The sequence below is a fragment of the Argentina silus genome (genome assembly GCF_951799395.1).
Source record: "Argentina silus genome assembly, chromosome: 20".
NCBI classification, from domain to species: Eukaryota; Metazoa; Chordata; class Actinopteri; order Argentiniformes; family Argentinidae; genus Argentina; species Argentina silus.
The window spans coordinates 14,330,412-14,343,653 of record NC_139674.1 but is presented as its reverse complement, the minus strand read 5'-3'; the positions used below and the strand labels follow the sequence as shown (position 1 = coordinate 14,343,653).

The 13,242-nt window shown below is 49.6% G+C and overlaps 1 protein-coding gene across 1 annotated transcript in view; it reads left to right on the top strand.

The window, feature by feature from the left end:
* Positions 1-820: 820 nt before the first annotated feature.
* dennd5b (DENN/MADD domain containing 5B) overlaps positions 821-13,242 on the top strand; it is a 60,706-nt gene continuing 48,284 nt past the window's right edge. The window contains 1 exon segment of the mRNA XM_083692326.1: positions 821-1,014. Within this exon segment, the coding sequence (XP_083548452.1) occupies positions 906-1,014 (109 nt within the window). The 5' untranslated portion in view covers positions 821-905.

Genomic DNA, 13,242 nt, shown 5'->3' with positions numbered 1-13,242 from the left:
ACTTCAAAATGTCGCCATAGACAATACAAAGGAGCCGACCTGTCTCTCATGTATGAGAAGTCTCTCACTTCACACATACACACACAGGGTTAGGGCTTTTGAAAAGGCCCTTCACAAGACGGCGCTAATTCCAATCATGGTCTACCTCTCAGTCATTTACTAGAAGTAAAGTTTTATGAGAAACGTCCATAAGCCTACAGAAGGAAGACCCTTTTGTCTGTGGCGTGGGATCTGGCTGAAGGGAATAACTAACATTGGTGGTTATCATAACGGTATGCATGTACAGCTAAATAAGTAATTGTAAACATATATGTGGTTAACGGTGGGTTTTGTTCACATACATACATAAACACAGTCCTATTTCCCCCACATTATAGAAGGCTAAAAAGGTTAATAAAATGCGATCTCATTTTTGAAACATTAATTATATAGCCTATTCTGTATATTTAATTCCTGGTACTGTACTTGTATAGGAAAAGAAATTACAAAGGCACACAAGAACATGGCAAACATGCGATAGCATACCTTATGAGCCCCGAATTTACCTAATTAACCCCAAATGAGCGCACGGAATACATTAAGATTCGAAAGTCCCGCCCTGCCACGCGACTCGTCCTCGCGATCGAACCGGGGCAGGGAAGCACACAGCTCGAGCGCTCGACCGGAGTTGTATTGTCAGTGCGATCAAGGGCTGACAACCAACGAGTCGGTTATTCTCTTTCCTTTGGCATTGCACTACATTTTAGATAGCTCTAGTTGCTTTTCCTTACATTAGAACGCTGTCTTTTTCAAATTCGTTTTCCATAAAGAACTGTTTTAAAACCAGTAATTATCTCGCTATGGAGATGTCTCGGTTGGACTAGTAGGCTACCCAGGAGCGGAGGACAACTGATCTGTGAGCCGAGATGAGTGGGAACACCGCGGGGTCCGGAGCGTCGCCCTGCCGCTTCGCTCACTACTTTGTGATATGCGGAATAGACACAGAAACTGGGCTGGAACCGGACGAGTTAGCCGGTAAGAATTGAATGATTTTCCTTAAACAAATACATTTTTCTCCATAGGTAAATGCACAAAAACTCCAGTTCATTATCATGTAACAATGTATGGGGCATTAAACTAATCTATATAGATGATATAGGTCTGCAACGTTCTTAATAGCGGTGTTGATAAAACAAAATATCAACACAATGGATACAGCAGCCTTACTCGGCGAAGACAGCAGGCGTGTTTACATCCCGCCTCGGCACTCCTGGTAAACTGGGTTAAAAGTATCGATTACAGGTCGAGTTCCTCACTTTATTAGATTTGAGAGGCAAGACATGGCTATTACATGAATTAGCATACCACACAGATTGTTATTAGAAAGATCAAAATACCAAATTAGCCTATGATAAATAGAGTCCTAGAATCGGCTGTCGTAGCAAAGCTGGATGTTGCTCCTTATTTGATTTGCATCGTAGTTATATAGTTACTATAGTTATTATCCACGAAACAACCCCAAGAGCTAGATAACCATAACTATGGATAACCATAGTTAGATACCAGGTTCAGCATGGAGTCAAGTCTGTGCTCTGTGCTTGGTTAGTAAATAGGCTCAACTATTCCTCACAATTCCTCTTTGCCAGCCAGGTCCGGCAGCATTGATCTCAGGTTCGCGTCCTCCTCGGTTTTGCTTCACCGGCAGAGCAAAGTGCAGAGCCCCCTCAGCACAAAGCAGGCCTATCGATCCTCAGCCCCCGGAGGCTGCATTCAGGGGCCAGAGTCAGGGGAACACTGCCAGCATAGCTCTGCCTTTGCAGTCTGTTCATATGACATAACAAGGGTGCCAAGGTTCTTCTTTTGAGTTATGACCTATTCCCTGTGACGAGGATATGAGTTCATAATTCCTTTATGTCAGAGGGGTTTCTCAGACATGGATCAAAGTGTTCTTGACTTGTTGCATCACATGGAGTGTGGTAGCACAACACATCTGCGTGGCTGCCTGGGTTAGTCTGTAGGTCAAAGTTCAGAATGACTTAACTGTGTGTGTGTGTGTGTGAGCGTGAGCATACACACACACACACACACACACACAACATCTTATCTCTATCCAAAGTGAGTGTGATTTCTTTGTGATTTCTCATTTTGCTGCCTACTAAAGCACCCGACTTGGGACGTTACAAATCTGAGATTTCCTCCAGTATGGCGAAATGTAGGATAAGAGCCTCTTTGGGGGACAGGATTTGGGGAGATCAAATAGCACTGATTAGGGTGTTACTTTGTGGTTAATCTCTTGATTTTGTGGATTAGGGGCGGGTGGGGGGGGGGGGGGGGGGGAAATAAAGATATCAGGTCTTGGCACTGTTCAGTGTGTTTTGAGGAGTGATCTTGTCTCTGTTTGTGTCTGTGCAAGTTTCTGTGTGTGTGTGTGTGTGTGTGTGTGTGTGTGTGTGTGTGTGTGTGTGTGTGTGTGTGTGTGTGTGCGCCTGCCTCAAGCTGTTGCACGTCGCTGAGCCTCTGAGGTGACACTGATAAGCATCCACCACACTGAGCCCATATGCCTCCCTGTCTGCTGCCCTCATACAGCTCACCGTGTGTGTGTGTGTGTGGGGGGGGGGGGTGTAACTGGCCACGAACCATCAGCTGTTAGGGAAGGAGAGCAAAGAGAAAAAGGACGAGGCATCCAGATTATGGAGTGAGGTGGTCAGTGGAGATGTGAGGTGATTGTCCCACGTTGATGATGTAATTGTTGCTGTTGATGAGATCATGCAGATATCCTATCTCTGGTGTGAAGAGCGGCAAATCTTAAGGGATTTCATAAATCTGTCTGCAGACATGATTAGCTGATTAAAGGGGTCTGATTGAGACTCTGCCACCTGTCAAAATTGCCCATGGGCCTACTGTGTGTATGTGGATGTCAGATTCATTGTAATCTGATCATTAAGTCAGGAACATGCGTAGTATATTACTAATATATGGGCGCATACCACATAATCGCAAGGTTCCTGGTTCGATTCCGACCCTCGGCCTATCTTGCATGTCATCCCTCCTCTCTCTCTCTCACCCATCCTTCCTGTCAATCTCTACTGTCTCTATCCCAATAAAGCAAAAATACCCTAAAAACATATTTAAAAAAGAAAGAATATGAATAATATATGCCATTCAGCAGCACTTTATCCAAAGCAACTTAAACAATGGTGATGCATTCACTGCACTTTATCTGCAATAGAGTGGGAATGGACCGACATGCATTATCAGCTCCATTGGCAGACCATTATCTCCCCCCCTCACCCGTAGACTATGACAGCCGCAGGAGCAGCCTGTCCCCAGGGCTCTGTCATGTACCCCAGTGAGCATCCATCCTCGCTGATGATCATTTACAATTCAGATCAGGCCTATCACAGCCCCCCCCCCCTCCCTCCTCCTCCCCCCCGACGATCATCGCTGTCGCTCACTCCCGGGCAGACTGCTCTCACAGCGCCGTGATTGGCTGGATGTCAACATGTCGGCCTTTTCTCTGTAAAGCTCCTCTGATGCACCCCTAGCTATGGAAGCCTAGCGCTATAGGCCTGTGTATCCTGCTGTACAGTGGCGGTGATGGTTATGTAGTCTGACCCATATAAGACTGGCCCAGGCCTTGCTTATTTTAGGCTGTGATTCCCCTCCATCCCCCTCCCTTTGTGTGGCATTAGGCCTGTTTCCCTAGGCCTATTGTTCTACTGAGAGGGCCAGACTTCCTGTAGAGACCTGCATGGCTTCATGACTGCTGGTGCTGGGGGGGTGGGTGGGGGTTTCACTTTCCCAGTGGATGTTGGTGTTGCTACCATCAATCCCCCTGTGTGTGTGTGTGTGTGTCTCTGTGTGTGTTGTAACTGGAGCACAAGTTAACCGTGAGGTCGAAGTAGTTGAGCCATCAGCTGTTAGGAAAGGAGAGTCTGCCTGTGACTGTTTAGTTATTTAACATTGTTTAACCTCTGGGCTGGGCCTTGACCTCCATGTTTGTCCCTTTTGAGATGCAAGACTTTGGACGCACGGTGGAGAGTAATGCAAGTCTTGTGTGTTTCTCCCGGAATAGGGACTCTGTGTTAGCATCTTACTCTGAGTGTATCAGCTGTGTTAGCCCAGGCATCTTCCTCTGAGTGTACCAGTGGTTCTCAGCGGTTTAATTTTACCCTCGCTGGTGAATAGAGCAACAGAAATAGTCCCACTCTAACAGAGGCGCTGCATTCTAAGACGAGGTGCATTGTGGGCCGTGCGGATCTGAAAGGTGAGATGGCGTGGGCTATTTTGGGAGACGGCGTTGGCACGCGCGCTCTAGAGAGAGAGGTATTAGGTCAGCGTTCCTTCCTGGTGAATACATACACGCCACTCACCCCCCGACCCCCCCCCACCCCCCCCTCCGCTGGAGATGGGATAAGCATCCAGACTGGCAGGGAAGGAGCATACATATTAAATGTGGTACTCTCACTGAGATGCGCGCGCACACACACACACACACACACACACAACAGATGATGGACATATGTCAGCCGCCACGGTCTACACTCTGTCAGGTGTCAGTCAGCCATTCAGACCGTTCCTCCTCTCCTCCTCCTCTCTCAGGAGGGATTGGGGGGGGGGGGGGGGGGGGGTTCCCGTTTGGCTCCAGTGGTCCCACCTCCTCTCTGGTCCTCCCACCTCCTCCCTGCTCCTCCCACCTCCTCTCTGGTCCTCCCACCTCCTCCCTGCTCCTCCCACCTCCTCTCTGGTCCTCCCACCTCCTCCCTGCTCCTCCCACCTCCTCTCTGGTCCTCATCTCCGTCTCCCCTCCTTCACACCTCAGACTCCTCACACCTGCCTGTCACCACAGTTCTCCCACGCCACGCTGACACCCCCCCCCCCCCCCTCCACCCCCCTTTACCCTCTCCACCCTCCACCCCCGCCCCCCCCAGTCTCACTGAATCAGACACTGTTGTCTCTCCTCCTCCCCTTGGATCTCCGCTCATGGTTTAGTCACTGGCCATCGGATTGGACTGTGTACCTGCCATGGTTGACAGTGAGGAGCCAGAGTCTGAACCAGGCTGCTGAAACTGTAGGCAATAGGCAGTACCACCTGTGTCCATACATGCATTACGTAACTGGTCCTGGATGTTTTTAATGGAATGTAAACAATCTCCGTAAAGATTGATCCAATAAGGGTATGGACTATGAAGTCGTAAGTAGCCTACGGGCGTTTGCTCACGTTGGGCTGCGGTTGTCTTGGATGTCTTGGTGGGGAGTGGACAAAGTCAGCTGAGTGGACAAAGGGATTTGAAGGGCTTTACTCCTCCCGTCCATGGCCATCTGGCCTGTTGGGGGCCAGCCCTGGAAGTTAGCACAATGCCCTCTATGCTAATAGAGCGCTGACGTATGCTAATGGCGACAGAGGCTAGCAACACTGACGCACATGCATTGTGTCAACAACAGCAGCATTACGACATGACATAACGGTTTATAATGCTTTAGGACCCATGATGATGTTCGGTACCGTAGGCTTAGGTGCTAATGACGATGATTTAAAAAATAAATACATTTTCTAGCATTGTGACTGCCAATAGCCCCTGGTCCTAGCATAGATTACTTTTTCTTATGATGACTGTTGGATAGATGATTCACTTACTTAAACAAATGTATTTGTTGTGAGTCGTTTTGGATAAAGGCGTCTGCTAAATGCCGTAAATGTAAATGTAAATGATAGACGGGTAGAGTGTGTGGTTTCTGAACCGTTCCTCCAGCAGTGTGACCGCTGACCAGGACCAACCAACCAGGCGGAGGAGTCCAACTGACCTTCCCAAATGAGTGGTCTAAATGGTCACGGTCGAAGCTCTCCCCCCTGCCTTGCCTTTCTCACAGATGACTTCCTCTCTCTCTTTCTTTCTCTTTCTCTTCCTCCACTGTAGTGATTTATTTCCCCCGCCATCTCCTGGTTTAGTTCTCCCCATGTGTGTCTCGTGGACTCTGACCGGGGCTGTTAGCTAGGGCTGGAGCTGGGCTGTGGGCTGGAGCTGGGCTGTGGGCTCTGTTAAGCCTGTTAGAGTAATCCATCCAGACAGCTCCTCCAGGCTACACTGAACACTTCCCTGTAATATAACAGACACACACACACACACACTCACTCTCTCCACCGTCACCGATTGACCTGTTGGCTTGAGGAGGATGCCAGTCCCCGAGAGACTCACACTGCACACTAAAGCCCTGCTTGCTTTTGGAATAAAGGGGATTGAGCTGTCCTGACTAGTAAATACCTTCCATTGAAACAGTCAGATTACAGAAAACCAGATACTCGAAACTGAGGTCCCACTGAACTGAGGTCCCGTTGAACTGAGGTCCCGTTGAACTCAGGTCCAGGAGGTCAGGTACACTGTCGGCATCAACCATATCCTTACACGTCACTGCCAAGTCAAAGTTCAGGGGTCAGAGGTGAGGTCGTGATGGCCGTGCGTGTGAGACAAGTGAGGCTGCTGGTGTTGCTGCTGCCGTGGAAACACCAATGAGCAAACACCCCCCCCCCCCCCCCCCCCCGCCTACGCCACCCCGAAATGAGCAGTTGATCACTGAGGGCGTTGCACCCATTTCACACCCCCTCCCCCTGTTTGACCTCTGACCCCAAGCCCCATATGTTCTCTCCGGCTGCCGCAGACGTGGGAGAATGGGGGTGTAGGGGGGTGTAGGGGGGGTGAGGGACAAAGGGATGGGGGAGTTGTTGTTTTGGGAAGGCCATGGCTGATACTGGTGGACTAGGGGCAGCGTCTGGACAGACAGTATTGTTGAATTTCAGTTCCAGACTATCACATCTTTTATGTATGTATTTATTCACCTCAAGCTCTTTGGTAGACTTATTTGTTCTTAAAGCAACTTTTTTTTTCTCACAACATTTAGAGGCTGTGCTGCAACTTTCTATTCTACTCTTTTATGTATGGAAAAACACCTAATTTATTACATTTTACATTTATGGCATTTAGCAGACACCTTTATCCCAAGCGACTTACAACAAATACATTTGTTTAAGTAAGTGCATCATCTATCCATCAGTCATCATAAGATAAAGTAATCAATGCTCGGACCAGGGGCCATAGGCAGTCACAATGCTAGAAGAAGGAAAAATTACTTCCTTTTTTTTTTTTTTTATTATTAACAGGAGAGAAGCTTGTAGTGGGGGTGAAGAGGTCTTTAGGAGGGACCGTTAAGATGTAGCCTGAAGAGATGGGTCTTCAATCTACGGCGTGAACAGTGAACAGCCTAGATGCAGCTTTAGCCTGTAAAAAAACTGGTGAAAGTGAGGTCCTTTTGTGTCCTTTATTGGAGTGACACCTTGCCTCTGTCCTCTGTGGACCGTGACAGGTTAACATCTAAATAGCCCTGAGGTAATGAAGTGTTCCACAACCCTTTGTCCGGACGGGCCCACAGCCATCCTGTGGTAAAAACACCATTGTTAGATCTCTGAATGTCATGTGTTGTTTACCAGGCGTCCGTTGTGCCGTTGTACATATGAAAATGTCACAATCTGGCATTTCGCTATCCCTGTTTCCATCAGCTGTTGTTGTTGTTATTGTTATTGTTGTTGTTAGTATGTAGAGATCTATGTAGAAAGATGAGTACCCTCTTTTTTATGAAGATGGTATGGTTTCACAATAGAAGGATTCATTGAAATAAGGTTGCTTGCCCGGCAACTCGATAGATTATTTTTGATGAAGAGAGCAGAGATATTTAATAGTTGGATAGTTATTGCACGACACGTACATTACTGCTCCCTCCAATGAGGTGATGCCCCTATTTGCTTCAAATGACTCAGAGTCATGTGTGGCTCTTTTCTTGACAGACAGGATGTAGGTGTATTGAAGGCAACGACAGTGATTTTCGAGGACTGTCTTCCTGCTCTGAGGCATTGATTCAAAGCTGAACTCTGTAAGTTTCCAGAGTCCTTAAGACGCTTCCTGTTTGCTTTCTACCAGTTTAATCTGTACTCTCTCTCTGTCTCTCTCTCTCTCTCTCTCTCTCTCTCTCTCTCTCTCTCTCTCCCCGCCTATCACTAACGTAGCCGTACACGTACAGTGTATGCAATGCAGCGGTTACCAGGGCAACATATTGAAAAGCAGTTGCGGACGTAGTGCAACGTAGCGTAATGGCTTCCCGTTTCCTCTCAATGTATCTCGCATCGCCAACAAGGTCAGTTGCCTGGAGAGTAGAAAGGCGCTCACAGAGATGGGCTCTCTCTCTCTCTCTCTCTCTCTCTCTCTCTGATTACGTCCTGTTGACTGAAAGATATAGCCACATCACGGACACAATACGATGTGTAGAATCGTCACAGTCCTTTTTTCTCTATACCGTTAACGTTCCTGTCCAACATGGCCTTGGCATCCATTTTGATTGTCTCCCCTTCTCTCCCGCTGTGGCCTCCCCCTCAGCCTCCCTCCCTCGGCCGCTCGGTACAAAGATCAGTCAGTGTTGTTTGTTGCCGTTAGTTAGTTAGTTTAACCTTGGGGAGTCAATAGTGGTGATGCGGTGGGAGTGAGTACAGTGAGGTACTGGACGCTCCGTGCCGCTGCCGTGCTGTGTTGGGACTCTCTCTGCCCAGGGCCCAGGCTGGGGTGACCCAGGACTGACATTGCCATTGACTGAAATTTCAAGCACGCACACACGCACACACACGCACACACACACACACACACACACACACACACACACACACACACACACACACACACACAAGGCTTCCGGTGGAGGGAGAGAGAGAGAGAGAGACAAGGCAGGGAGATGGAGAGAGAGAAGAGAAAGGCATCTATTTGGAAAACCTAAAAGAGATGGTGATAGTTCTAGAGAGAGGCGAGCAGCCAGTTATGCGGGGAAAGGAACCCCCCCCCCCTCAGATGAATAACTCTGATTAGAACTTGTTCATCCGTTTCCGTCGATCACGGACCGTAACCAAGCACACTGCCGCGTGCGTCCCTAGCGACGCGGACGGCGTCAGCAGAAACCAACGTCACCATAACAACGTTGCTCGCTCGTGCGCCATTAAGTCAGGAACGTTGTAAATCTGCTTACGTAACACCCGCACGCAGCCGTCGCCACGGCAGCGGGGAAGGCCCCTCGGTGGCAGATTACAGCCGCGGCGGCTCTGGGGCGCGCTGGCGGTGTCTAGCGACGGGCCGTTACCACGGAGATATGTCCCCCCCCCCCCCAGAGTGTGCCTCTAAGGCCCTGCTGTGAAACTGTCAGGGATTACATTGCATAAACAAAACCAGAACATTTCAAAGCTGAAATGTATTTATTACATAATGTGGACTGCGAGCCAGACGGGTTGAGGAGAGAAGCATGTTTTGCAGAGATTGCTGCAGCAGGGATGCAGCGGACGCACGCAGGCATGCACGTTTTGCCGTGGCAGATATGGTATAACATGCCTTGTCTCGTGTGAATCTGCAAAATAAGGAAAAGACGTTCTGGACTCTGAGTAAAGTTCAGTTTTGATTGAAGCGTTTGAGTGCTGTACAGCCCAGGGTTGATCAATACGGCCGGCACTCTCAGAGAGGAAAAGAAATGGTGGGTGAATGCATTATCAGCATAGGTCACTGTGACTCTGCTGACAATGCTGATAATGCATTAAAACATCATTTCTTTTTCAGTCTGTCCTACAAGCCATTGTTATGTAATATCACCATGTGTATTCTACTTAGAATAGGCTGTAGAGGTTTCCATACATCTGAGAGACTTCATAGTCTATTTGAGGAGCTCATGTAGACAGTGCCTGTGTTCTATCCAGAGGCTTGCTTGCACAAGTTGTGGATAAAGTCATATTCATTTTCATATTCATATTCAGATATATTCATAAGTCATATTGGCTGTCCAGTCTGGAAGCATGACAGACTCAAGGAACACAACAACAACAACAGCAACAACAACAGCAACAACAACAGCAACAACAACAGTAACAACCACCAAGGGCCCTGGAGCATTCCAGAACAGCCAGTCGTCATGACAACTTCAGAATTAGAATCTAAATGCCTCACAGTATGGTCAGTCCACAGGGACTTGTGGGAAGACGTTCACTGTTTTGGTTGCATCAGACAGCTCCTGCTGGGGGGAGTGGGGAAAGGAGGGGGGTGTGTGTGTGTGCCTGTGTGTGTGCCTGTGTGTGTGCCTGTGTGTGTGTGTGCCTGTGTGTGTGTGTGTGTGTGTGTGTGTGTGGAAAGAGATGTTAAGCTGGCCAGTCATGTCGACTTTGTTCTCTGACTGGGCTCCAACTCATCCAGCGACCTGTGCCCTGAGCGATAAGCCTGGGTAAACAATACGTGACCGCAATCAGATAAGCCCATCTCTCTTTCTCTCTCTCTCTCTCACTCTATCTCTCTATCTATCTATCTAGTTCTCTCTCTCTCTCTCTCTCTCCCTTCCCCCTCCCTCTGTCCCCTCACCATAACACTCTCTCTGTAACGAGCACCCCAGACCTGTGTCACAGCAAACACCAGCCATCTATCGAGTGAATCAAACCAGTCAGGCGGAATGAAAACACCTCTCCTGTCTGTCCTATCCTGCTGTGGCCACATCCAGCCATCCCCTGAGGTCCCCCGGGCGTCCCTGCATGCCTGCACGTGACAGAGCAGCAGAAGCGGAGGGTTCCCCGGTGGGTTCCCCCGGTGACCCCCGCAGACTCACAGCTGTGACAAGGACGTGTGATAAGTAGCGCCCGGTGGCGCTCTCATAAACCCCAAAGGACCCTGGGTAGGGCTGGCCGACGTCTCACCTCTCTCTCTCTCTCTCTCTCTCTCTCCGTCACGTGTTGATGATGTCACGCGCTGATGATTCATACAGATCTGAGTGGCTGTTGGGGAGGCCGTTGAGGGGGGGGGGGGGAATGGTGGTGGTGGTGGTGGAATTCTGTCATAGAATCGTCTCTGGTCATTCTATTTCTACGTGTAGAGCATGCCTTTGGTTACAGTTATGAGGTGATGGATCGTTGTCGTGCAAATGCACAATACCGTGGCAACTAATGAGCATTCCACAATGCCCGTCCAATATGGATGAGATCCAATCAAAACCTCCACTTCCATTGTTGATGTTTGTTAACCATACAATCATATTGCTGTGGTATTGTTGATGGGGGGGTAGGGTTAGGGTTAGACTGTAGGAGTATTTGCTTTTGCTGTTTGCTTTTGGTGTACAGGCCCACAGATGGATATTCTGTTCATTGTGTCGGATTAGGACCCACTACGTCAGAGGGTTTACATTGCAGAATGACATCAGAGAGAGAGAGAGAGAGACTTCAGGGAGAGTAAGAGGGAGAAGTGGATTAATTCAGCTTCGAGGTTTGTGATGAAAAGTGAAAAGGATTCATTTGCCAGCTCTGGCCGTGTGTTGATATCCAGGCCTAACCTTGACGTGAAGCCATTCGTCACAGATAAGTCGCCAGCTGCTGTGTTGGACTGAGGGAGATGTTGGACATGATAGATTGTGTGTCGTCAGATGGACTGTAGTGTTTGTTACAGGGAGTTTATTTTCCACAATTCTCTCTCTCACTCACACACACACACACACACACACACACACACACAGACTCGCTCGCATGGACATGTAAACACACGCTACGGAAATTCCCACAAACACACACAAACTAAATCTCAGATCAGCGGATGTTGTTTAAATGTCATCGTGATAACGGCCAGTATGCGATGCTGTGGCAGGGACAAGGTCAGGTGATGGGTGCTGTTAGCATAGAGGTCAAGAGCAACAGCCTGCAGCCAAGAGGAGGTCAGAGTGCGAGGCTGCAGGCCACCTTGTTAGCCTCTGCTCTGAGCGTACCGTACGAAGAGTGACAGAACGTGCTCGCTGATGGAGGCAGGTGGCCGTGATGCCTGAGCTCAGACGACGCCGGCGGTTGAAAGGCAGAGACGCACGCCAGGGTGATTGATGAAACATGTACAATGGAGTTATGATGAGGTGAATCCAGAGGCCTTATCCCACTGCTCTATCTGGTGGGCGGAGGCTGAGGCGGAGGCGGACGCTGAGGCTGACACTGAGGCTGACACTGAGGCTGACACTGAGGCGGAGGCTGACACTGAGGCTGAGGTGGAGGCGGAGGCTGAGGCTGAGGCTGGCGCTGAGGCTGACGCTGACGCTGACGCTGACACTGAGGCGGAGGCTGAGGTGGAGGCGGATGCTGAGGCTGACGTTGAGGCTGAGGCTGACACTGAGGCTGAGGCTGAGGCTGATGTGCTGAATTACAGCCGGTTTCCAGCTGGTCTGAAAGTGACTTTTATCTCTTGCTACAATCTTACCTGCTGTCAGCTTTCCTTCATGGCTCACCCAGCTGCACCGAGGCTGTGGCATCTGGCGTTGCTTATCACCATCGAGGATCTCCAAAACCTCACAAATCTGTGAGAGCTGCAGTATGCAAAGCGCTGGGTAACGCTGGCACCGGGCAGGATGTTGCATGAGTCCAGACCAGCAGATGAACACACAGATTGGCGATTTGCATGTAACCATGCTGTGTATCCCCTGTTTTATCGAAACCCATGCATGCACGCACGCACACACACACACACACACACACACACACACACACACGTGAACACTGAGAGGCCCTATGTTTTATCGAAACCAACACACACACACACACACACACACACACGTGAACACTGAGAGGCCCTATGTTTTATCGAAACCAACACACACACACACACACACACACACACACACAGGTGGCGTTAAGGCCCAGTGGTTGCCCTCCCTCAGGTTTCAGATGCTGAGCTACACACTGTCTGTTGGAGCAGCTGCAGATTGTTGACATTGAACAAGTGTTTTTTTTGTCAGTTTGTATAAATGTTCAGGATTGGATAAATGATTGATCCTCCTACTGACTCACACTCATGTTCTCCCTCTCTTTCTCTCTCTCCCTCCCCCCCTCTCTCTCCCTCCCCCTCTCTCTCTCCCTCCCCCCCCTCTCTCTCTCCCTCCCCCTCTCTCTCCCTCCCCCCCCTCTCTCTCTCCCTCCCCCTCTCTCTCCCTCCCTCCCCCCCCCCTCTCTCTCCCTCCCCCTCTCTCTCCCTCCCCCTCTCTCTCCCTCCCCCTCTCTCTCTCCCTCCCTCTCTCTCTCTCTCTCTCTCCCTCCCCCTCTCTCTCCCTCCCCCTCTCTCTCCCTCCCCCTCTCTCTCTCTCCCCCCCTCCCCCCCCCCCTCTCTCTCTCCCTCCCCCTCTCTCTCTTCTGGGATACAGAGCTGTTCCTTCCTTCCTCTCTCTCTTACTTTTTCTCTG